This window comes from Diadema antillarum, unplaced genomic scaffold (assembly GCF_040938485.1).
Source record: "Diadema antillarum isolate AM-2024a unplaced genomic scaffold, OU_Dant_1.0 seq00000028_RagTag, whole genome shotgun sequence".
In the NCBI taxonomy this organism is placed as follows: domain Eukaryota; kingdom Metazoa; phylum Echinodermata; class Echinoidea; order Diadematoida; family Diadematidae; genus Diadema; species Diadema antillarum.
This window is the reverse complement of record NW_027271144.1, coordinates 92,948-115,569: the sequence shown is the minus strand read 5'-3', so window position 1 is coordinate 115,569 and position 22,622 is coordinate 92,948. Positions and strand designations below refer to the sequence as shown.

At 38.8% G+C, this 22,622-nt stretch overlaps 1 protein-coding gene across 4 annotated transcripts in view; it reads right to left on the bottom strand.

The window, feature by feature from the left end:
* Positions 1–2,835: 2,835 nt before the first annotated feature.
* LOC139725235 (ATP-binding cassette sub-family C member 9-like) overlaps positions 2,836–22,622 on the bottom strand; it is a 45,772-nt gene continuing 25,985 nt past the window's right edge. For all 4 annotated transcript variants that reach the window (XM_071636325.1, XM_071636326.1, XM_071636327.1 and 1 more), the window contains exons 14-33: positions 22,255–22,360; positions 21,449–21,547; positions 20,711–20,876; positions 19,554–19,691; positions 18,684–18,891; positions 17,400–17,626; positions 15,986–16,155; positions 13,923–13,992; positions 13,253–13,410; positions 12,841–12,933; positions 12,243–12,345; positions 10,827–10,946; positions 9,726–9,837; positions 8,817–8,947; positions 7,510–7,588; positions 6,195–6,303; positions 5,560–5,663; positions 4,396–4,529; positions 3,738–3,800; positions 2,836–3,045 (exon numbers count right to left, since the gene is read on the bottom strand). In XM_071636325.1, the coding sequence (XP_071492426.1) occupies positions 2,908–3,045; positions 3,738–3,800; positions 4,396–4,529; positions 5,560–5,663; positions 6,195–6,303; positions 7,510–7,588; positions 8,817–8,947; positions 9,726–9,837; positions 10,827–10,946; positions 12,243–12,345; positions 12,841–12,933; positions 13,253–13,410; positions 13,923–13,992; positions 15,986–16,155; positions 17,400–17,626; positions 18,684–18,891; positions 19,554–19,691; positions 20,711–20,876; positions 21,449–21,547; positions 22,255–22,360 (2,528 nt within the window). In that variant the 3' untranslated portion in view covers positions 2,836–2,907. The remainder of the gene's footprint in view (positions 3,046–3,737; positions 3,801–4,395; positions 4,530–5,559; positions 5,664–6,194; positions 6,304–7,509; positions 7,589–8,816; positions 8,948–9,725; positions 9,838–10,826; positions 10,947–12,242; positions 12,346–12,840; positions 12,934–13,252; positions 13,411–13,922; positions 13,993–15,985; positions 16,156–17,399; positions 17,627–18,683; positions 18,892–19,553; positions 19,692–20,710; positions 20,877–21,448; positions 21,548–22,254; positions 22,361–22,622) is intronic.

Sequence of the window (22,622 nt, the reverse complement as noted above, 5' to 3'; positions counted from 1 at the left end):
ATTTTAATTTACATTATACATTTCGTTACTCCATTTGCATGAAGATAAAAGGAGGATATACAATTGAGTGAATGCTACATTGACAATCAAAAATGATACAATGAATCTTCTTCATCAGATACAAGGTCGGTTAACGTCAAGTCTAGTTCTACGTTGAGGACTTCTACCTAGGGTGGCTCAAATATATATTCAGTACTGACCGGTTTTTCTTTCAAGGCAGCATTCTGGAACCTCGCAAGAGGTTTTCATTTCATATAGCCCTTCATCCTTCATTCAAACATCATTCACACTTTCTTTCTTTCTTTTTTTTTGTATTTCAAAGTGATAATTAGACGACTATTTCGCACAAAGAAAGACCAACATCAAGCATTACAGTATGATATGTATATGCAACATGAGACACAAGAAAAATACATCACTGTCTGTTGGTAGCTAATGTAAGTCTATCCCTGACACTTGAACAAAACCACAAAACAACAAAAAATCCTAGGTAGACAGCTTTACCATGAACAGTTCTTATAAAAATGTGACACAAAAGTGCTCCATAATGCAGCATTAAAAAGCAAGACTTCCCAGTTTTATTGTTTGACGCCAGGCCTTTTTTTTTCCACTGAAGTCTGCACTTTTGCACTGCTGGAAACAACAACATCTAACATTCTTTAGAGATCTTGACTTTGACAAAGTGACAGAGATGACAAATGAGAGGAAGATGGACCTGGGCCCCGTTGTTAGAAACTTTGCGTTTAAACGCAACTTGCAACTGATTGTCACTGGCCAATCAAAATCATTGTTGCATGCATGTCTTCTTAATAGGGCAGACCCTGAGCCAATCAGAATGGTTGTTTCAAAATTAGCAATTATTTGCAATTGATTGCAACTTTCTTGCAACGGGGCCCTGGAGGAGGCACATGAAACCTCTTAAACCTCACATCACTCTGTCTTCAAAAGAAATAAAGAATGCCCTATTACAGCATCTGCAACAGCAACATGCTTTTTGACCCTTCATCTCCACGAAATTACCATGTACAATTGTAAAGGACAATATTCCTTTTTTTTTTCCACCATGTCGCCGAACACATGGGGATTGCCCTTTGACTGTCCTTTCAAGGAATGATGAAATTGTAAAAAAAAAAAAAAAATTGTCCTTTGATAGATTAAAGATATAATCTGGATAGAGGGCAATACCAAGCTTTAACTGGAAATTCCGTAGATGAATTTAAAAATCATGAGGTCATCTACCAGATGTCATACATAACATGTTGAGAACAAAGGACTGTTCTTCCTAGATCTCTTGTTGAACCTGCTGATTTAAAGTTACAAATAATGGTACCCTATCACTGACAGACAATGTCTCCACAGCGGAAAAAAAAAAATCATGTGTTGTCACCTTTGTCAACACAGCTGTAATGTGGATACCAATATCTGCTTGATAAGATATCTCCTATTCTCTACATGCAGGCAGAAGATGTCTGACAAATTTATTAAAAAAAGAGTACCTCACACAAACATTTTTGTTACTCTATTTTGCTTTTTCAAAAATACAATAATACCATGTGAGCAGTCTAACATATTGGAGGTTGTTACTTTCTTCTAAATGGGCCTAAAAATTCAATCACAGATGTGACTTTGTATGAAAGAAATGGAGTGGCACAAACTAGATACAGATGATAAAAAACACAAATGATCAGAATAAAATGTCACATAAAACATGGCTCAGGTAAATGCACTTTAATAGCCTAGTACCCTTTTGTTTTAGGAGTACACGACTAAAGCCTAAACACTATACAGATATAATAATGCCTCCACCACCACTTTGTGGCGGAGGCATAAAAACAGAGTAAAAACCATATACTTTTTCACACTAATATGATCCAAACACAACTAGACAAACACATATAATAATCCTAAGCAACTCGCACATATCACTGTCAAAATTATTGTATAGTGAATTAAAATCTAAAGGGTATTTTTTGATACCTGTAATCACAATTCCAGCACAGTTATCAAGTTATTCTACTGTTTCCAGAGTTACAATAATATTTCCAGTTATCCACTGAACCAAAGTCCGGTGTTCTTGGCCACATAACAGAGTTGGAAAACAATCTCTATACCAGTATTTTCCCATAAGTTTCATCTGGTATACAGATCTAGTTCCAGGCAAAGCTCCTCTAATACCATTTCAATTCCATGTCATCAAAACCAAATTATCATCTGCTGGTGTGATAATCTGTCTAAAGGGCCTTAGAGCATGAGCAGTAATGTCCAAAATATATTACTAATCGCATTACTTCTATTATAATGGTCTCTTTATGTATACATGTAACAATCTATTCTCCTTTCCTTGAAGTGTTTAATGTGAAAGAAATGAGAGTATCACACTGCATTATCAAAACAATATGAGGATGGATAGAGTATCAAATTTCTGTAAATCACCATCACTTGCCATCATAGGATAAACATTATACTGTTCACGGAACAGTCTGAATTTTGGCACACCTACAGGACAAACTGAGTGTGAAATAAACAAAAAAGACTGATTTCAAATCACAACTTTGATGGGTATCTCACAATAAAGATGTGAACAATGTCAAAAAAGCCATTGCCTATCAATCCATGCATCATCAACTGTATCAGATACATTCACACAAGGCATACACTCTAGTACATTAATGATTTGATGCTTTTAACAAAAATAAGATTGTCATCCATAAAAATATACGGTTTCATTTCTTGAAAAAAAAAGGAAACAAAATGCACATTCCCACTCTTAGAGATATTTCAATTTTCTGAAACAATCTGGGATGGCACAGGAACCATTTCCTCTTCTTTATTTTCAGTGTTCACATGATGATGATTAATGACCAGGAACATCAATGTTAAGGATCGAGGGGGGCGGAATTGCCCCCCTCACTTGTTGTTGGCCACCAGCGAGGCAAAGATGCCATTCTCCTTGGCCAGAAGGGCCTCCGGTGTTCCGTACTCCTCAACCTTGCCTTCACTCAGGACAAGGATGCGATCTGCGTCCATAATAGTTGACACACGGTGCTGAGGGTAAGAGGAGAAGACAGTCATTTTATATGACATTGACTGTGGAGGGCTATGTAAGGCGGAGGTGGGGTGAAGGGGGGGGGGGTGGGTACCAAGGTATGTCATCAATATGTAGCCAGGAATAGGGATGCACTCATCAAGGGGTGAGTATATTCCTACAGTCCAACATTAAACATGCACAAAATTTATCTTGTATTTTGTTTTGCTTTGTTTGTATTACGATTTCTGCAAGTCTTTTAGGTTTTTTGTTTTGTTTTGTTTTGTCTTGTTTTTTGGCTTTTTCTAATATTACTTGTAGGTGGGTTATCTTTTACCCTAAAAAAGAATCATGTATTTTGACATACTTAGTACACATTACAATATCTATACGATTTATCACCATACATTCACAAACACACACGCACGCACACGCACACACACACACACACACACACACACACACACACACACACACACACAAAGACAACTGATTACTAGCAAGTACTCATGAAGCTGACTATACGGGTTCTGCACGTTCCAACAGAATTTAAGTTCTTTCTCAGCACAGTCCTTAACATCGGTTGATCAAACACATCAGGTGTGCACACGCAGGTGTGATACTCGGAGTCACAGTGAATGAGGAAAGTGCTTGTGACATAATATGATTTTGTATTGTCCAAGATGGACAAGAAACCATGAAATGAACTCACAGCTATCGTCAGTACTGTCCTATCCTGGAACGCTGTAGCCACGACCTCCTGGAGAATGCGATCCTGAAGATGAAGACGAGAGAAAGACATTGCCAAAGTGCTGTGTAGCCACATTCTTTCTCCAAGACATAATCTCAACAGAAAATCAGAATTTACTTGAAAAGTCCCTTATTCAATCACCGTGCACTGCAATCTGTATGTGTGATAAATGGAATGACACCTTCAGTGCATTGTGACATATAGCAATTTATCGCTAGATTTGCGTGCGGTTGCTGCTTCAGCAAAATATGCCAAGTTGGCAAACCATCGGCTGAGTTCGGTGTGCGAACATGGTAAACAAGCCTCCTAAAATGAATAATGATCAGCAAAGATTTCCCTGTGGGGTAACATTTGGGACACAATGGAATCAGTTATATGTATCTATTACATACCTATTGCTTTAGCGAATGATGAAAGGCAAAAATGTGTCTACAAAATTCAATGTTTGGTCTGAAGGGGCTTGCTTTTATAGTCATAAATTTCCTTTCCATTAAACACTCTAGTTCCAACAAATAATCTCATTTCATACACCATTACAATTTGAAGGTAGTTCTGCACAAATTTAAATTGGACACAACTTGCTGACAAAACAGACTGCAGACACAGAATTTGAGCTCACCGTTTCAAAGTCGATAGATGCTGTTGCTTCATCCATGACAAGAATTTTTGTCTTTCTCAAGAATGCTCTTCCCAGACAAAATAATTGTCGCTGACCCACGCTGAAATTCTCCCCACCCTCAGAGACCTCAGAATCTATTCACGTAGACAAAGAAATATCAACAGACATGGGAAGAAAGAAAATACAAAAGCAGAAATCAAACATAATGTCAAATTGTCAAAAACAAAGAAATGCTCTCATCATGCCAATTTCTCTTTAAACTGGAATATTGCTACCAAGAAAATTCCAGTTTCTGAGAAGTTACTTATAGGGGCAGAATATAAATGCTTCCCTAATTGTAGTATGAGGCATACACCACGTCTGGAAGTAGCTTGTTAAACCTTCATGAAAGTCAAGTGTGGCAGACATTTAAACATTATGTATCATCATTACACAAGTCCTTCATTTCAGTTTTAGCTGTATGATCACAGCCCATGATTGTAGACAGTTTCTAATGCATCATACATGTCGAAAGGTCCCATACATGACGATCAGTATTCTTAATAAAGCGACTGCTGACTAATTATTATGAGACCTCATGCATAGACTGTTGGCAGTTCTTACAGACGTCACAACGCCATAAGCTCTACAGGGTACCATTAAATCACTCACAATGCCTACATAAATTAAAATATTTACAAAGTGATGGCTTTCATCACTTTGTATTAAATTGCATTACTGATAGACTGTATAATCAATAGTGTCAAACATCATGCTCTGTGCAAAGCCCTGGTATGCTACACAGCTGTAGCATATGGTACAAATGGAATAAAAAAAACAACAAAAAATGACATGTAGCAAAACTTACAAACCATGACTGAAAGCCACGACTCTTAGAATCACTCTTATAAGATGGAGCATGTGTTAAACACTCCTGAAGGACATTTCAAAGAGACATTTCCGTTGACTGATCTTAAAATACTCCTTAAATTCAAATGCAAGATTCTGATTGGCTGAGAGATGACTCTCATTTCCCTCTACGTTTTTCCTTCCCTTTTTGTTATTTATTTCGTTCCTTCTGAATCTTGCAGTCAATGACAGTCTTTCACTACGCAGGTTTACAGATCAGAAACAGTAACTTTATGGTAAATTCATAATTGACTACCTCTGGACTGTTGAACTCACCTAAACCCTTTTCCAGACCAGTGACGACAGCCTTAAGCTGAGCAATCTCCAGCGCCTGCCATATCTCATCATCACTTCTTTCTCCGAGAGGGTCCAAATTAAATCTGTCCAGAGACGCGGGAAAAAAAAAAAGAGGAAGAGGCTCATACGATCTTCACCTCATTAAAACACAGACAGAGAGCATCTCAATAGTGTGTCAAACTGACACAAAGAATCAAGTAGTTTGGGTTGAGTTTGGATTATATTACGAGACATTAACATTAAACTCATGTGTCTTATAATACTGCTGTAGCAATAGGAAGGGCACAACATCAATGAATCACACTTATTGCATACTGCTTCTGTATGCCTGAAACAGCTAATCACTGGAAATGAAAAAACAAAACAAAACAAACAGCAAAATGCTAAAAAAAGCCTTTCCAAGGATGTTTATAAGAAAAATATGATTGCGATAATAGTAAGAATTATATCTAGAAACAGTAAAGCAAACAGTCACTTTTCAAACTTCAATATCTCTCACACTTTCTTGGTCCACATACATACATATTTTAGGCAAGCCATCAAAAGTACCCTCACCCCCATCTCTCCATTATTTAGTGAGGTCAATGACCACTGGGAATGAAAGCAAGGCTAACCTAATGGTCCCAGTGAAGAGAACCGGGTCCTGGGGAATGATGGCCAGTCGTTTCCTCAGCTCCTTCAGGGGAAGCATTCCAATGTTGATGCCATCAATCAAGATGTTACCTGGAAAAAAAAGGAAACATTCAAAGGCATTCGCGGGTCATATATAAACTTTACCCATGGTCAAACTGAAATCCAACAAATGTCATCTGAAGATACATTATATGATGACATAAATGGTATCCCGGGGTACCAAATAAAAATCAGCCATTTTGTTGAATTATTTATTTTTTTAAAAAGGTTGTACCCTGGGTTGCCAAAAAGTGGAAATTATTTTGGTGCTGGAGCTAGCGGTGCTAGCCACTACACTGCAGTGCACTGAAGCACACGCTATTGCTAGCACCGCGTGCCATGCATGCATCGTATAACATGCAGTGGCATGGGAGTGGCTATGTACATGCACACACAGTACATGCATTTCTCTGCGGCTGTCCTCGAGTGGACGTGAGGTGGTGCTACGCAACGCGGTAACCCAGGGTACTACGGTACCCCAGGGTAACGCGTGATGCATCATATATTTATACATACTGTAAAAGTGGATATTTTCACGAAAGTAATTTTTCGCGTTCAGCTGGGTAAGCTGAATTTCATGTGTTTTTGCTTCCGCCGCATCAGGACATTTAATTACTAGAACTAATATGGCATACAAAAACATTTGCCTGCTTTCATTTTCTTGCTAGCTCCTGATTGTGCAAAATGCGTGAACATTTCCTCACCACGAGAATTTCCACTTTTACAGTACAATAACACATACATGTATGCACCGGTATGTACACACACATGCATGCATATACACATTTGTATACTGGGTAGGTATGATGAACGATAGGTAAACAGAGGTAACAGATGTGCCTTTTTTAGTAGTAACTTTAGTGCTACACCTCTGATAGTGGATGATTGGAGATATTGAACAAAATATGACAACATTACAGTTGAAAAGTTGTACTAATATCCAGTTTAAAAAAACAAAAATTGTTTTTCTTCTGAAAGCAGGATACCATGGTTCTTTGATTTTCCTTTTATTTCATTCTTTTCAGATTGTTGTGCTTTTAATGAGAAGAGCAGATCACAAATACTCAAAACTGTACACAGCACAAAGCATTATTCTGACTACTACCCTTGTTGAAATCAGCATAATGTCAGTACGTCCTCACTACTCTAAACCAAAGAGAATTATGGGTTGTTGTCACCATCAACTGTGCGAGTGTGAATAACCTTGCCCATAATGACTCATCTACTAGCTGCTACACAAACCTTCCAGTGACTCACCTTCAAACATGTCGATGATTCTAAACAGAGTCAGGGTGAGTGATGACTTTCCACTGCCCGTCCTACCACAGATGCCGATCTGAGTTGCAAAATTTTCACATAGATTTATTGTTATTCAAGCTTCAAATGATGACTGTGCATGCAAGGGTTACACCATAATAATATTCTCTAACTCAACACTAGCACATGATTGCATCAAGCTTCTCTCAAACTATTCTAGTGTTGTCATAGCTCTACAGGAGAGGGGGTGGAGTTAAAGTTGCTTGATTATCAACATAAAAAGATAATACCTTATATGAAAGAGTTGCAAGCCTATGACATAACCACCAACAGTCATATCACAAAACTATAAAGTATTTCATATTCAATGAAAACATAATTACCCTTCATTGCTTTGTTAATACTGTAGATACTTATAAAGACTTACTTTCTTTCTTTTTGACCTCTGAAACTTGTTTTACATTCTTACAATGTTTTGACTGTCTGTAATACCCCAGCTAAATTTCCATTAAATATTTTCATATATGTTGTACATTGGGAAATAATCACATTGGTGTGACAGTGTGATGGTCATCACTGTTTGACAAGAACATATGAAAAATCATGATACATCAGTACTTTTAAACTGTTCTTTTTTCAGTTTTGGTGAATCTTTCATTACCCTTTTTATTGCCTTTACCCTTTTATCATGGTCGTTTGAAATGTGCGCTGAAGTTTCCCTCTACTCATTGCTGGCAGATTTGTTGTTTGTTTTTTTTCTTTTCAACATTGTCCAAAGTCAAAGGCAGACATTGCAAACTAGAGAAGCACTCTGAGAGCGCAAACCTCCCCCAAGCAGCTATTTCCACCAATGATCTTGTTCTTCCATAGAGATCAGTGATTTCCACCCATATACGTATGCATGCTGAAAATCTCCCGATTTCCTAATATAGAAGCCTTTTGTTACGTCATGAACCCTCAGCTGCGCAGTGTGCCTCGCCCTAGCAGAAACTAGAGCACGCACTCTAGTGTGCGTATAAAAACCTCAGAACTGCGCAGCTTGAACTCTCAAGTTCATTGACCCTACCTGCCAAAATATCAAAAATCCTTCATAAAATCCATAAAAATTTCTGAATCACTGCCAGAATTTAATCATCTGTTCTTTGGGTCATTCTCGACCTTTCCTGCAAATTTCTTTTAAATCCGTTCACAATTTTTTGAGTTATTTTGCACACAGACAAACAAACCAACGGCAATGAAAACATAACCTCCTCCCTTGGTGGAGGTAATCATGGAGTATTCTGGTTTGTCTCTCATTACACACCCACCTTCTGGCCAGCCTTGAAGTGGACAGACACTTTAGAAAGGACGGCATCCAAGTCTTTGGCATATCGGGCGGAGACATGCTCATATATGATGTGGCCGTCTTCTGGCCAATTTCCCTTCGGTATCACAGAACCTACCATTGGAAGCACATAAAGAGAACAGACACAATCACACAAGCTGTTTGGGGCTTTGAAAACAAATTCTGAGAAGGCAGATCTCTTTGCAAGAAAATAACATCAACCCTGCAAGTAAAGATATATTGATGATTTAGAGACGACAGACAGAGAGACAGACAGACAGAGACAGAGAGACAGAAGAGTATCAAATACACAATCAAACCAATTATTGCAATGTCAGCAACCAGAGCACTGGCAAAATGTAGCATCTTAAAAAAAAAAAAAAAAAAAAAAAAAAAAAAAAAAGAGTTTCTTCCCCAAACACTACCTAGTTATTTTATCATGAAAAAGTCCTTGCCCTGATGAAAAATAAATTTATACAGTCAATAAAAGTCACACACAGAGTCAAGCTAGCAAACATTTACAAAGATATACTGAAAATACTGAAAATATTGAAGAGGAAAAGTATACAAATGCATTTAACAGGAGACAAACCTTACGGAACATACATTGATGTCTACAGGATCACATCGGACCACTTTGAAATTCTGTTTTAACACACCTGAAACCTCTAAAACAAAAACATGTACGAGTACAAGGTATATCACCATCTTCCAAAGTACTTTCAATAGCTAAAATTAGGTACCAGTAATTACCCTGACATGAACCTTCATGACCACTGCAAATAAGCTATATCATAATATCAATCAAATCCAAGCAAAACTTTCGATGCCGTTTATGTGTCAAACAAGATTGAGGTCTAGAGCAACAATACCCAAAGCTCATAAGACTTACCGTCATATTCTTCCATGTCCACCTCAGAATAGTAGTTGGTCCTCTCCACAGCATTCATGGCCATTTCCAGGTCTGCTGCACTTCGTATCACCCAGTTCAAGATGCTGGCAATCTTCGAGGAAGAAGGTTGCAGGGAGGAAGGGGTGGACATTTAGACAATTATCAGAATATTCACAGCAATTCGTATCATTCATTGCTGCAGATTTGTGCAGATTTCATGAACCCACACAGGTCTATTAATCATAATCTCTTGCCAGTGTACGATTTGCAGTAAAAGCTAATTTAATGATGCCAAGATGATCACAAATTTCTGCAGGTACATTCCCCTGGGGAAGTAAAGGGTTAACAGACCCCAAGCTGGCAGGCTGATCATATATCTAACTCCATATTCTAAGGTCTTGATTTATCCATACATGGAAATTAAATCTCCTGTTTCCTTTACATCATTCTCTTTTATGCCATATAATCCAGCACAATCCCTTGGTAAATGCTTCTCTCTGCCTTTAGCATCTGTTTATAGTTCATTGATTGTTTGGAATCAAATGAAAATGCATTGCTATCAATAATCTTACCACAAAGAATAGAATAGTAAAGCTGACATAGGCAATGACAGTAGTGTTAAACATACTTTACATGTCACACAACATGAAGAAATATGTACTTCTGCACAACTGAATATGTTCAACTTGCTCAAAAAGAATAACAACAAAAAACAAAACAAAAATGCTGTAATGTAACAAACTGGAATCACATACTCATCATATAAGATGATTGATGAATAAAAAAAGAAAAGAAAAGAAAACTACCACATTTTTCTAAGAGGAAGTCTTTGTCATGAAAAACACAATACATGTACCTAAATCAACCACAGATATCGCAAGGAGGGCTTAAACACGGGATTCTGATTGATTGAACCAACTTCACCACTAGCTTTTCATTATTTCAAATCAAAGTAGCAGGAATTTTCACGCAGAATGATCCCATCACAAATTTAAAGTAACGGCTGAGGGAAAGCTTTTCCATTTCTCACAGAATTGCAGTTAGCTGGATATGATAGAATTATGGATTGTGAACAACTAAAGAGGTCCATTTGTGACTCACCGACATGGCGTATGTAATAGCAAGACCCACAAGACTGGGACCAAAGTTTGCTGGGTCAGCAGCTGCTGCAGCGAGGCTGGATATACCAGAGATGAACACGACCAAAGCTCCTATTGTGTCCTGTTGCAAATAACAAAGGCACACAGGAAAAAAAGATTGTTGAATAAGAAATCAATCTTTACAGACATGGTTTCATTGACACAAATAATGATACATGCGAAGCAAATCTTGTACAGTTTTGTATTAGTGTACACTACAAGCAAAATAATCATGCATCTTTGCCAAGTACTTGGGGATCAGTTCAGCCCCTACTCTGCTATGTCCATTGATTGGCAGGCATGCTGGATTGCTTTCCTTGCCCATGGGCATTCATGTCTGGAAACTAATTGCCAGTGAATAGTGATTATCTAATCCCCCTAATCCCCACTGTGTCACCAAGTACTTTTTGCTAGGCTGAGAGGCATTACTACGCCTGAGTGGGTTTGCTAATCTGCAACAGTTAAGATGGATTACTGAATGCTGGTGACTACAATGTAAGCTTGGAAGATTAAGCTAATTGTGCGGGCACATAAAGGATGTTCAGATCATTACCTCTACTGTTAAATGATAATGCCCCTCAGCCTGTTGAAGTCTTAGTCCCCAGTATACTTTGGGAGACGTCAATGGGAAATACATGTTATAGCAAAATCAGCTCATCATGAATGGGTTCAATCATGGCACTATGCCCACACAATACCAGCAAGGACACACAATTTTGAGCATGACACAATTTTATGGCTCTTCAGTGTCACAAGACAAGTTAAACATCAGGAGCAACAGCAGCATTTTACACTCACAAGTCTTTCCTCATTATGACAAGGTATGAAAATCATTCTCATTTGATATCAAATTATTACTTTTTGATTGAAGGGTGAGGTAGGAAATGGTGGGTATGTTTTCTCTGTAGTTCAAATGTTGGTTCTCCCCCTAATAACCAGGGTAAGATGCCACAAAAAGATCCCTCATAAAAGTCAAGGACTTACTCAAACCATTCTATTTTGAGTAAAGTTCTTTGAATCCATTCCTCTGGTATTCTTCACAAAGTCTCAGTACAAATTTGAGCATCATCATCTAAACATGCAGTTGACATCGCATCTATTTCTCTGTTTATTATCACACAGATAAAGTAGAAATTTTTTCATGATTAATCCAAATGAACGTTGCTTGCTTATAATTTGTCGGAGGAATGCTATCTCAAAACACATTTTAAATTTCTAAAATATATTTGCTTTTTACTAAGCAAATTTTCACACTGCAAAATATTCCTCATTTAGAGCAAAATCCAGAGTTTGGTGCATGACAACACTCCAAATGAATACCCTTGCACTATTGCCTCAAAATGGCATTAAAACAGTAAGGTCACAGTTCATCACTTACCAGTCTAACTCCAAGCCATCTATTGCCCGTCTGCAAGTAAATAAATGCTGTGTTGTTGGTCTCGATCTTGTTGAGAATCTTCATCTGGAACCGATTGTTGAGACTGAGAAAGCAAAATGTTGTTAAAGAAAACAAACAGAATTGCACCGGCTCTGTAAAACAGGTTTACTAGACAGTCTACTACACAGAGTGTAAGTAAGAACATGTCAATTGAAAACTCTAGATAGTGATGTTGTGTACACTGTATATCCAGATCAGCTTAAGTTGAGTTTACAATTTTACAACAGTCCTAGTGGCTTTTGTGTATTAACCTAATGTTCTCATTATATGAAATAAAAGTTAATGTAAACATCCATTTCATCACATGCAACCATGAGTTTAAAACGAAATGTTAGTTCTATATGCTATCGCTATTTCTAGATAACTGAGCTCTAACTTTTCCTACAATTAGTTGACCAGAATTACAAAAACTGAACACATGCATAAAATACTGTCTGAAATATTAAGTAATGCTGTTTGAACCTATGAGTTTTCATTTGCTGGGGCAATACAATTTATCCCAGCCATGCAAAGACAAGAAAAGACACACTGCTCTCACCCATAAGCTCTGATAGTTGAGAGACCTCCCAAGGTCTCGGAGAAGTAGGCAAATATCGGTGAACGACTGATGCTTTCCAGTCTCTGAAGCTCTCTGAAGAGTCACAAAAAATTCCAAGCATTTCATGGATTACTTCTTTGAAATACAAACTGTAAATAAGTCACAGAAGTTTATATTGAATACAAGAGTTCTTCAAATTCTTTGAGAATATGCTATTTGTAAATTGACAAGGCTAGCAACATGAAAACAATTTATGATAGACCAGAATTTCTTGTGACCCCCTATAAAGAAAAAAAAAAGAGTTAAAAATAAAAACAGATTCTGCAACAAAGATTCTGAATCATTTGACAATGGAAAGTCATGGCAAGAGTGATGAGGACCACAAAACCACGAGTAATGATTATGAACTCACCGAGAGGTTGTGATAAAGAGCTTCATGAGAAGAATGTAGAAGATTGTCACAGGGGCTATGGCAACCACAAAATACCAGGAGACGATGGCGTTGACGATAATGCCAGAGATCGCAGCGAATGTGAACCTCAGTCCCTGGGCTATGAGCTGACCCATACGCTGCTCAGTAGAAATATAACAGGAGACAGTAGTTATACATCACAAGCTGAAACAAACTTGGTATTTCAATGTAAATATAAACACCTTGTCTCCACTACACAAACAAACACACGCACATACACAAACAAGTAAAAAATGAATAATAATTTTGCAGTATGAACAGGAAATAAAATGAAACTGAACGGGCCTATTCACATCATGCCAATAAATATTTTCTTTTTCTCATTCACAAACAGGCGAAAGGTTGTATCTTAAAGAGGTAAGTCGTTTGACCATTGTTTGTTTGATGAGTTGATTGCCGGACTAAATTCATAATCCTTGGCTTTCAAAACAAGACCAGATGAAAACCTTAAACATATGCCATTATTCTTCTTTATGAAAGAAAATGTGGCTGAAATCTGACTGGCCCTACATTTACGCCTTAAAGGCATTTACATATTAAAGGTGTGTCATGCCAACTTGGTGAGTACGCAGGCAAGAGATAACAAAGGTAGCAAGAGCAGATCACTGACCTGGTCCAAGACTTGAACATCGGATGCAAATCTATTCAAGACTCGTCCAATGGGTGTGATGTCAAAGAACCTGGTGCCAGAAAATAATGCAGGCAGTACGTGAAGGCAGGCATTCTCTCACGGTTATCTACATGCCAACATGCTAATGCGTATGTCAACTTATAATAGTTATGATTACATACTGTTAGGTTTAATACACACGTTGGTTTGGGAGGAGAAAAGCAGAAAGAGTTTCTTTCACAGAAATGGAAACATGACAGGAAAAACCTGGCTGTCATCATCAAACAAGAGAAGCACTCTGAGAGGGCAGACCTCCGCCAAGCATGCAGCCCATTTCCATCAATGATCTTGTTCTTCCACAGAGATCAGTGATTTCCACCCATACGTACTGCATTGTGTGCTGAAAGCCGCCCGATTTCCCAATATAGAAGCCTTTGTTACATCATAAACCCTCAGCTGCACAGCGCGTCTCGCCCTAGCAGAAATTAGAGCACGCTCTTTAGTGCACTCATGCAAACTTCAAATACGCGCAGCCTGAACTCCCAAGTTCATTGACCCTACCTGCCAAAATATCAAAAATCCTTCATAAATTTCCCTAAAATTCTCAGATCACGACCAAAAGTTAACTGTTTGTTACTTGTGTCATTCTCAACCTTTCCTGAAAGTTTCATCCCAATCCGTTACCTACTTTTTGAGTTATTTTGCACACGGACAAACGAACTAACTAACGAACTAACAAACAACCAACGGTAGCGAAAACATAACCTCCCCCTTGGCGGTGGTAACAAGACGAAGACGAAGACAGGAGAAAAACTGAGGAGAAGACAAAGATGGCGATGACAAAGAAGAAGACAAAGACGAGGATGATGAAGACAACAAAGACAAGGACAAAGAAGAAGATCCTCATCTATTTAGGTGTTTCACAAATCAGACCCATAGAAAGTAATAATGACATTTGTCAATTGTCCATCAGAAAGATGAGGTATCCTGAAAGGACTAGATGGAGGGTGTATTAAATGTCTTATGCCACTGACATGCCTCTCATTCTCTTTCTCCTGACATTTCAAGATCACAACATAACTTAAAGGCAACAACAAACTCATTACAAACACAGGGTTGCAGTACAGCTAGAACAAACACAGGCTTTTAGCAGGCAGAATAAGTGCTCACAGAAGCACTCCTCATACACTACCTTGCTTATCAGCACATAGCATGGCCATCCTACTTATGTCTGCTTCACAGATATCATTAAGAACCTGCCTAATGTGCCAGACACTTTCATTGTGTGTTCGAGACAAGAAACTTGTTCCAACAAAGAATGACATGAAAATGAATGTACAGAGTGATCCATTCGAGGGGTTTGAAAAGCTGCTCATGGACAGGGAAAAAAAACATTTGAAACAGCATTTTCAAACTCTCAGGTCAGAACATTCCCTGTATTTTGACAACAAAAGGCATCATCTGTGATATCATATGGTTTTAATCATAGGACTCTGAGAATTAAGCATAATTTCAATTTGAATGTCCTGTGGAAGCCACTTCCACTGCATTATTGACAAGTCCATAGCTATATACAACTATTGTACTGTATCAGCTGTTATTTTTGCTTACAGATATTTTTGCGAAATGTAGTTTTTGCAATTTGACACTGAGGCTTATCGTAAGTGAAATATTAGCCTAGCGTATGGCAACATTTTCGCATGTTGTTAAATTTGCAGTCCAGCAGTGATTTTTGAAATTCACAAAACTTAAACCCTCCCAAAAATTAAAGCTTATACCGCAGTTGACTATGCCCAACTTTAAAAAGCTTCAGTGTCTTTTTACCTCGTGCTCATGGTGCGCGTTCAATTGCATGCATTAGTCTTATCATCTCCTCCTTCCCTTGTCTGCCTCTTGTTCTACAAAGAGACAAAATCTGCCCACCCCCCACCCCCCAAAAAAATGTTCTGCTACAGGGAGTACATTATAATCACATGGTAATGTTTATTAAATAGTTGACAGGTGATTGACTTGACTAAACCATATAAAATAATGACATATTTGTAGCATCGCGCTCTTTTCACCTTAGCGGAGCATGGATAATCCTCTCCAGCATGAGTTTATGCATGGTGCGTGAAGCATAGAGTGCCCCAATGAGCATCACGGTGGTCCAGATCAGGCCCAGGATGATGTTAGCCAGACTCAGGCCGGCATAGCCGCCAAGGTACTCGTCCACAATCTCCTGGGCTTCTTCCTGCATGATGCACATGGATTTCATGAAGGCGACAGAGGTGAGTGTTCCACATTCACATGATCCACTAAGAAACTGTGATTCCTAAAGGTTGCATGAAGTTAGGTCATAGCAGCTGAGGGATGATTACCACTTGGGTAGAGAAAAAAAAAATCATGGTGCTGCTGTACTCCATACTGTCAAAACTATGACCATGATAAACGTGGGACATGGGAACCACTATCAGCAAAACACGAGACTTGCGATTGAGGTGGAAGTACTGAGCTAATAGAAAACAAGAGACCCAGGGATTTGGTGCTCATCTGAGTAATGCATTCTCACAGACTATTACTTATAACAAACACAGCAAATGTGTGTGTGTGTGTGGGGGGAGGGGTGGTCTTCTAGGGAGGCATGGTGTCAATTTGCATATTCTGTCATACTAGCGATCTGTCAAGTTTGAAGAATATTTGACCACGCACTTTCAAAAAGAAGATCAAAATGTGAAAAATGGCTTCCAATTCGGTCCCAATCAATGGGGTCACCCCTCGATGAGCCATTAACAAATTTGAAAGTAAACTCGACAACATATCTATTGAGAGCATTTCTGGTTTTATAGATTTCTTTTTTGAGATTCTCGTATTTGGGGGCTCTTGGGACCCCTTACGAGGTCCCCTTCTGAGGGGAAGGGGGAAGAATGGTGGATATTCAGAAGAAAAAAAACTTTATCATCATGCTGATAATACCTGCCAAATTTGTTGAAAACCGATCATGGAGTTTTCAAAAAGAAGCTGAAAATCTTAAACTTTATACATGGTGCTTGGCGCAAGGCAATTGCTTAACAATGAATGATCACAATGGCTCACTTGAGCCGTTGGCTCAGGTGAACTAAAGAAGTACATCGTCGCTGGGGTTGGCTAAAGAAGTACATCGTCGCTGGGGCGACAAGATCTCGTATCTGAAATTTTGGTGAAAATGACTTTTTAGATAATGGTCAGATAATTAGTTAAGTGATGTTCTGTCTAAATCCTAGCTGTACTTACCCCAAAAGTGGAGCCACTGCGGCATGTCAAAGGAAGGACTCTCCCGTTTGATAAAGTGCTTTGGCTGCCATGTATTTTTGCTCTCCTGAACATTTGACATTTTGTAGATACGAGGTCTTGTCGCCCCAGCAAAGATATGAAGAAGTGACTCACTCAAAGGGAGACTTGGTTCACATTTTGTGATTATGATCAGGACCTGATTTCTGATTGATCCAAGACTCCTACCTTGGTGATGTTAGTCTTGTTGGCGCCAGCATCGGACCAGGCTGAGAGCCAGAAGTTGGTGGCTGCTTGGGCTGCACACTGTGCCGCTGCCAAAATGACGACTACGAAGAAGACGAAGGGACTGAAGACTGTGAAGTAGTACCAGTAGTACTTCAAGGAGACAGAGCCTGTGATTCGCTCTTCCTTCTCTATGATCTTTCCACCTCCATCCTTTCCCTTTTCTGCCTCTGCAAGGAAACACCACATAACAAATTTTCGTCCAGTAAAACATCACTTTGGTTCAGATTACATTTTGGCCTCCTTATGAATGAATTCATCATTACTTTATTTACGTTTACACACTGTTCATGACTAATAATCATTTGGTGGAATCTAGAACTACAGCATCCCTTAAGACGCTACCACCTCGAGCATCTTTCCACAGAAAAATGTCTTATCAAAGAAATAAGCATAGATTAACCAGGGCTCCACACTAACGTTTATTTTTGGTGGCCCAAAGGCAAACATCTGACCTTTTTGGGTGGCCCGATCAGGCCACCAAATTCTTCATTTCTGAAATTTTGGTGGCCCGACGTGCGTTTTTGGTGGCCCCGGGCCACCGTTAGTGTCAAGCCTTGGATTAACCAATCTTGAAGGCACTGTTCATAACAGTGTTTCCAGTTTTGGAAAAAAAAAAATCTCAGCTGTACAGTTCTGCAAAACTACCAGAGTCTCTGATATCATGGGGTATGAAATATGAATCAATGAAAATATCATGGTTGATACTATGGTCATGCTCTCGAGCACTCAAAGCAAACCGACCTGAACTGAAGTGTACTCTATCGTATCATACCAGATTGAGAGCATATTGCTCTATTAAATATACCCCTCAGGCAGAAGGATCATGTAATATTGAATGGCAAAGAGTATAATACCATCAAATACTGGCCCTAATGACTCCCAAAATTCCCTAGTATTCCATGAAATTATTGTCTATGTTATATCATTATCTAAAGAAGGCATAAGCAGCCATAAAAAGCACTTATTAAAACTTATAGTAGAGTCTACACTAAAGTTGTGTCTTGCACTTGGAGCAAGAGTTCACGCACAAAGAAAGCACATACGCATTCATGTAACAGACAAAACAAAATATGGTGTATTATTGCACATTTTTTACGAATTCAAACTCTTGAATTTGTCTCACAAATGCAACTCACACATGTTCTCCTCACCAAGTCAAAGTTTATAGGGGAGACAAGAACGAAAAACGTATCCTGACATTCTCCAAAAATAACATCAAAGTACCTTTCAGCTTGACCTCATCTGTCTGGGACACCTGTCTGACCAGCTTCTTGCGTTCGTGGGCAGTTTTCGTCTCATCTTCGGACTCTGGCTCGGACTCGGTGATCTCCTTCACTGTAACGTCCCACAGCTCCATCAGATCCGGGTCCTTTTCCCCGATTTCTTTCATGGTCCCCTTGTGACCGATCAGACCATCCTTCATGTAGATAACCTATCGTGTTAAACCAAGGAGACACATATTTCACAAATTGTTTAGGGGAGTGAATAAATGTTGGCTGGTTGTCTGACTGAATACTTTTAAACATCATGAATGCCTAAATTGTAGCTAGGCTTTACAGTTAAATGTAAAGTCATCAGTGAACAGCATTATACAACAGCACCTGTGGTCATCCATCATTACAGTCCTCTCAGATTTCATTTGAAACAAATTTCTGGCATGAGGGACTGAAAACTAGCACCTTTTCTCCACATTTCCCTCTAAAATGTATGCTATTTTCCCTGGTCTCTTCTCAGCATCGTTTTGATAAGCTGAGTTCATATCAAAATACATTTTGTATCTCAGCTTTGCTGCTGTTTTGTCACTCGTTCGTTCCATGATCGTATCATCACACATCATCGGTTACTATAAATGTGTAAATTTTCACCCTCTGCCAGGTAAGATGAATACCACATGTTTTTAATTCTGCGGAATCAAGACATTAAGTAGTGGAACATATGACAAGTAAAATAATTTGCATGCTTTCAATTTTACACTTGTTTCTGGTCGTGCAAAATTCATGAAAATTTCCTTGTAGAGTATCAGCTATCACCAGAGTGATTATTCTTCTCCATCAATGACAGCACTTCCACCTCTGCAGCTCACATCCTGCTCACCTGGTCAGCGTGTTCCAGGTACTGCACCTGGTGGGTGACCAGGATGACCGTCCGCTGGTTGCCGATGAGGAACTCCACAATGCCACGGTAGAACATGTCGCTGCCAACATGGACGTCCAGGGCAGAAAGGGGGTCATCCTGCATGAATGGAATGGGGCAGGGATTTCTCAACAAAAAATGTGCAATGTCCAGGTGAGATGTCCAACAGGAATAAGTGATGTCTTGAGCACAACCTCTTTGCTTCCTGCCAACCAGAAATCCAGCTAGGGATTATCTGACCCATGGACAAAGCAATTTATGCCTTACCCAGTGCTTGTCCTTAAGCCACTGTCTGGCAAATCACAATGAAATACTGTTTAAATGACTAACAATGACTGTGATATTAATTTGAAAATTTACTTCTTCTCTCAAAACTCCAGCAATTTAGATGTGTCCTTCTTATATATTTTTTTCTGTCTGACACATTTCATTTATAAATGCACACCAGAATGTTAGAGAATACATCATACAAGATATACCTCATTAGATGGATCCTTGATTCTGTTTGGTCAAAATTGGGTGCAGAAATATAGCAGATCTTTCAGATCTTTCAGATGGGTCTGAAAACCCCTGATATGTTACTCATATGTCTGAATGAAAGGGCTTTTAATATTTGTGCAGGATTTAGCATCAACACTGGTCTCCAAAGACTTCAGCATAGCATAAACCCCCTTCCCTTCAGTTGCAAAGTTTGTGAGGTTTATATGCACAGAGCACATTATGACCAACAAAGCATAATGTGATAAGTTTAGAAGACAAGCCATTCTTTTTACTTTTGACAGACCTTCTATTTTCATCATTTTGTTGCTATGCTTTGCAAATGAAAGGTTTTAACTATTCAAGGACACATTCTACATTGAATTCTATGGATGTTCCACAACATTTGAAGTGGCAGAGAAATATATGGCATATAGGAATATATTTACACATGTATATCCCTTCCCAATCAATAACACCATCAATACACCACATGGCTAGAAACAACAGGTTACTGTGGAAGTGTGACAGCAATGGAACGGATGAACCAAACCATCTTTATGAGAAAGAGAGAAAGCAAAAACAAAAGGAAGAAAGAAAAGGGAGATAGAGAAAGATAACACGGATTGAGAGATACTGACCAGTATGACAATGTTGTTGAAGCTGTACATGGCTCGGGCCACACTGACCCTCTGCTTCTGGCCTCCACTGAGGTTAATGCCCTTCTCACCGATCTCCGTCTCATCACCAGCTGGAAGGATGTCAATATCTGGCTGCAAGCAGCATGCCTTGATCACCCTCTCATACCTGATGGGTGTAGACATTCACACATGACTAATGAGCACAAGCAAACATAAGTAAACAAACACACACACACACACACACACATGCGCATCTCCATCCCCCACCCCCACAAATTCATAATATGCAGAGTTTATGAAAGGGAGCAGCACTTACAGTGACTTATATCATTTTCTAAAACTTTGCTCAAACAAAACTTATCCCCAAAATACCAGCATTAAATGCAATTAAAATTGTCTATGACCTTCTGTCAAACACTGTGGTAGCAACAGTTTAAAAATGAAGTCTCCTACCTATCTGTGTGACTCTCACAGGGAAAGACGTAGATAACAGCAACAAGGTCCTTACACTAGATTATGCATCTCAGATATACCTTCAAAGGAAAGGCAGGGCTATCTCTTTCTTTTTGCATTCCTTACATAATTTTTTTGACCATCTTCAAGACCTTCAATCAACTAAACAATGACATACATAACATTTCTTCATTCTATTTTAAATATCTTCCTCACAATTCTGAACATGGCGGTAATTAGGTGAGGGAAAAAAAAAGACAGCAAGGAAGTAATCCCATCACTCACCTGTCTGGTATGTATTGATTGCCAAAGAGGATATTTTCTTTCAGGGTTGCATTGATCAACCAGGCCTTCTGAGCTGCATAGGCAATAGTGCTCAAATCCCTGAGGAAGAATAAGATGGAATCACAATCCAACATTCCAGTGATAATCACATTAAGACTGCATATTATGCTTAAAATATTTATGTCACACCAGGACAATTCATACTACCTGAATGTGACTTTCAGGCAATGAATGCTCATAACAGCTTGAAATATTGTTTCAGCAACATTAACACTTGAGCATCACTGGTAGCAATGAGAACTGGTGATGCAGCCTGTATTTAGGATTATGTGGTGTTTCATGAATGGACTACATGTTGCAGCCTTTTTCTGCCATGCACTGTAAAATTCTTGACAAAATTCAACATTTTAAATCTCTTGATACCTTGACAAGCACAGACAAACTGCTTTATACTGACACAACAAACTACAAATGATTTTCCAACATCAATGTCTGCAAAGACATTATTCCAAACCTTATTGAATGTTTAACTTTTGTTTAGTTAATCAATGCCTGCATTCATGACACAAAGGGGAAAAAAGAACTAGTGTTTACAAATTCAAAGGAGGGTACACTGAATATAGATCTGTTGATTTTGTTTTTGTTGTTGTTGCAGAATTTAAGAACATTCTCTCAAGTCTGAATTCATACCACACTCATATCCAGATGAACTTACTAAATGACAGAATATGGCTACAAAATTAGCACCTGTCACTATCAGTCATAACTGTGGATGACCACAACTCCCAGGCTGGACAGAAACTAACCTGTTCCACTGGACCTCGCCATGAAGAGTGGTCATTTCTCCGAGAATGGCAGATAGCAGAGATGACTTCCCTGACCCCACTTGACCAACGATCATTGTCAACTGACCTGAGAGACAGAGGAGAATCAAGAATGGCATTCATCCAAAGGCGGTATAACACTGCACATTTTCAAATTACCACAGTCACTCGGATCCCGCCAACTGATTGCAGTATAATGCTGGTTTGAGACAGTGCCAGACTGTGTGCCTTGCATCCTAGTAATTTAGAAGGGCATTAATCATGCATCTAATATGCATATTGGGAACGCAGTGCCCATCTTTTAATACTATTTCTTTGTTATTTTCATGCTACAAGTATTGTATCTTCAC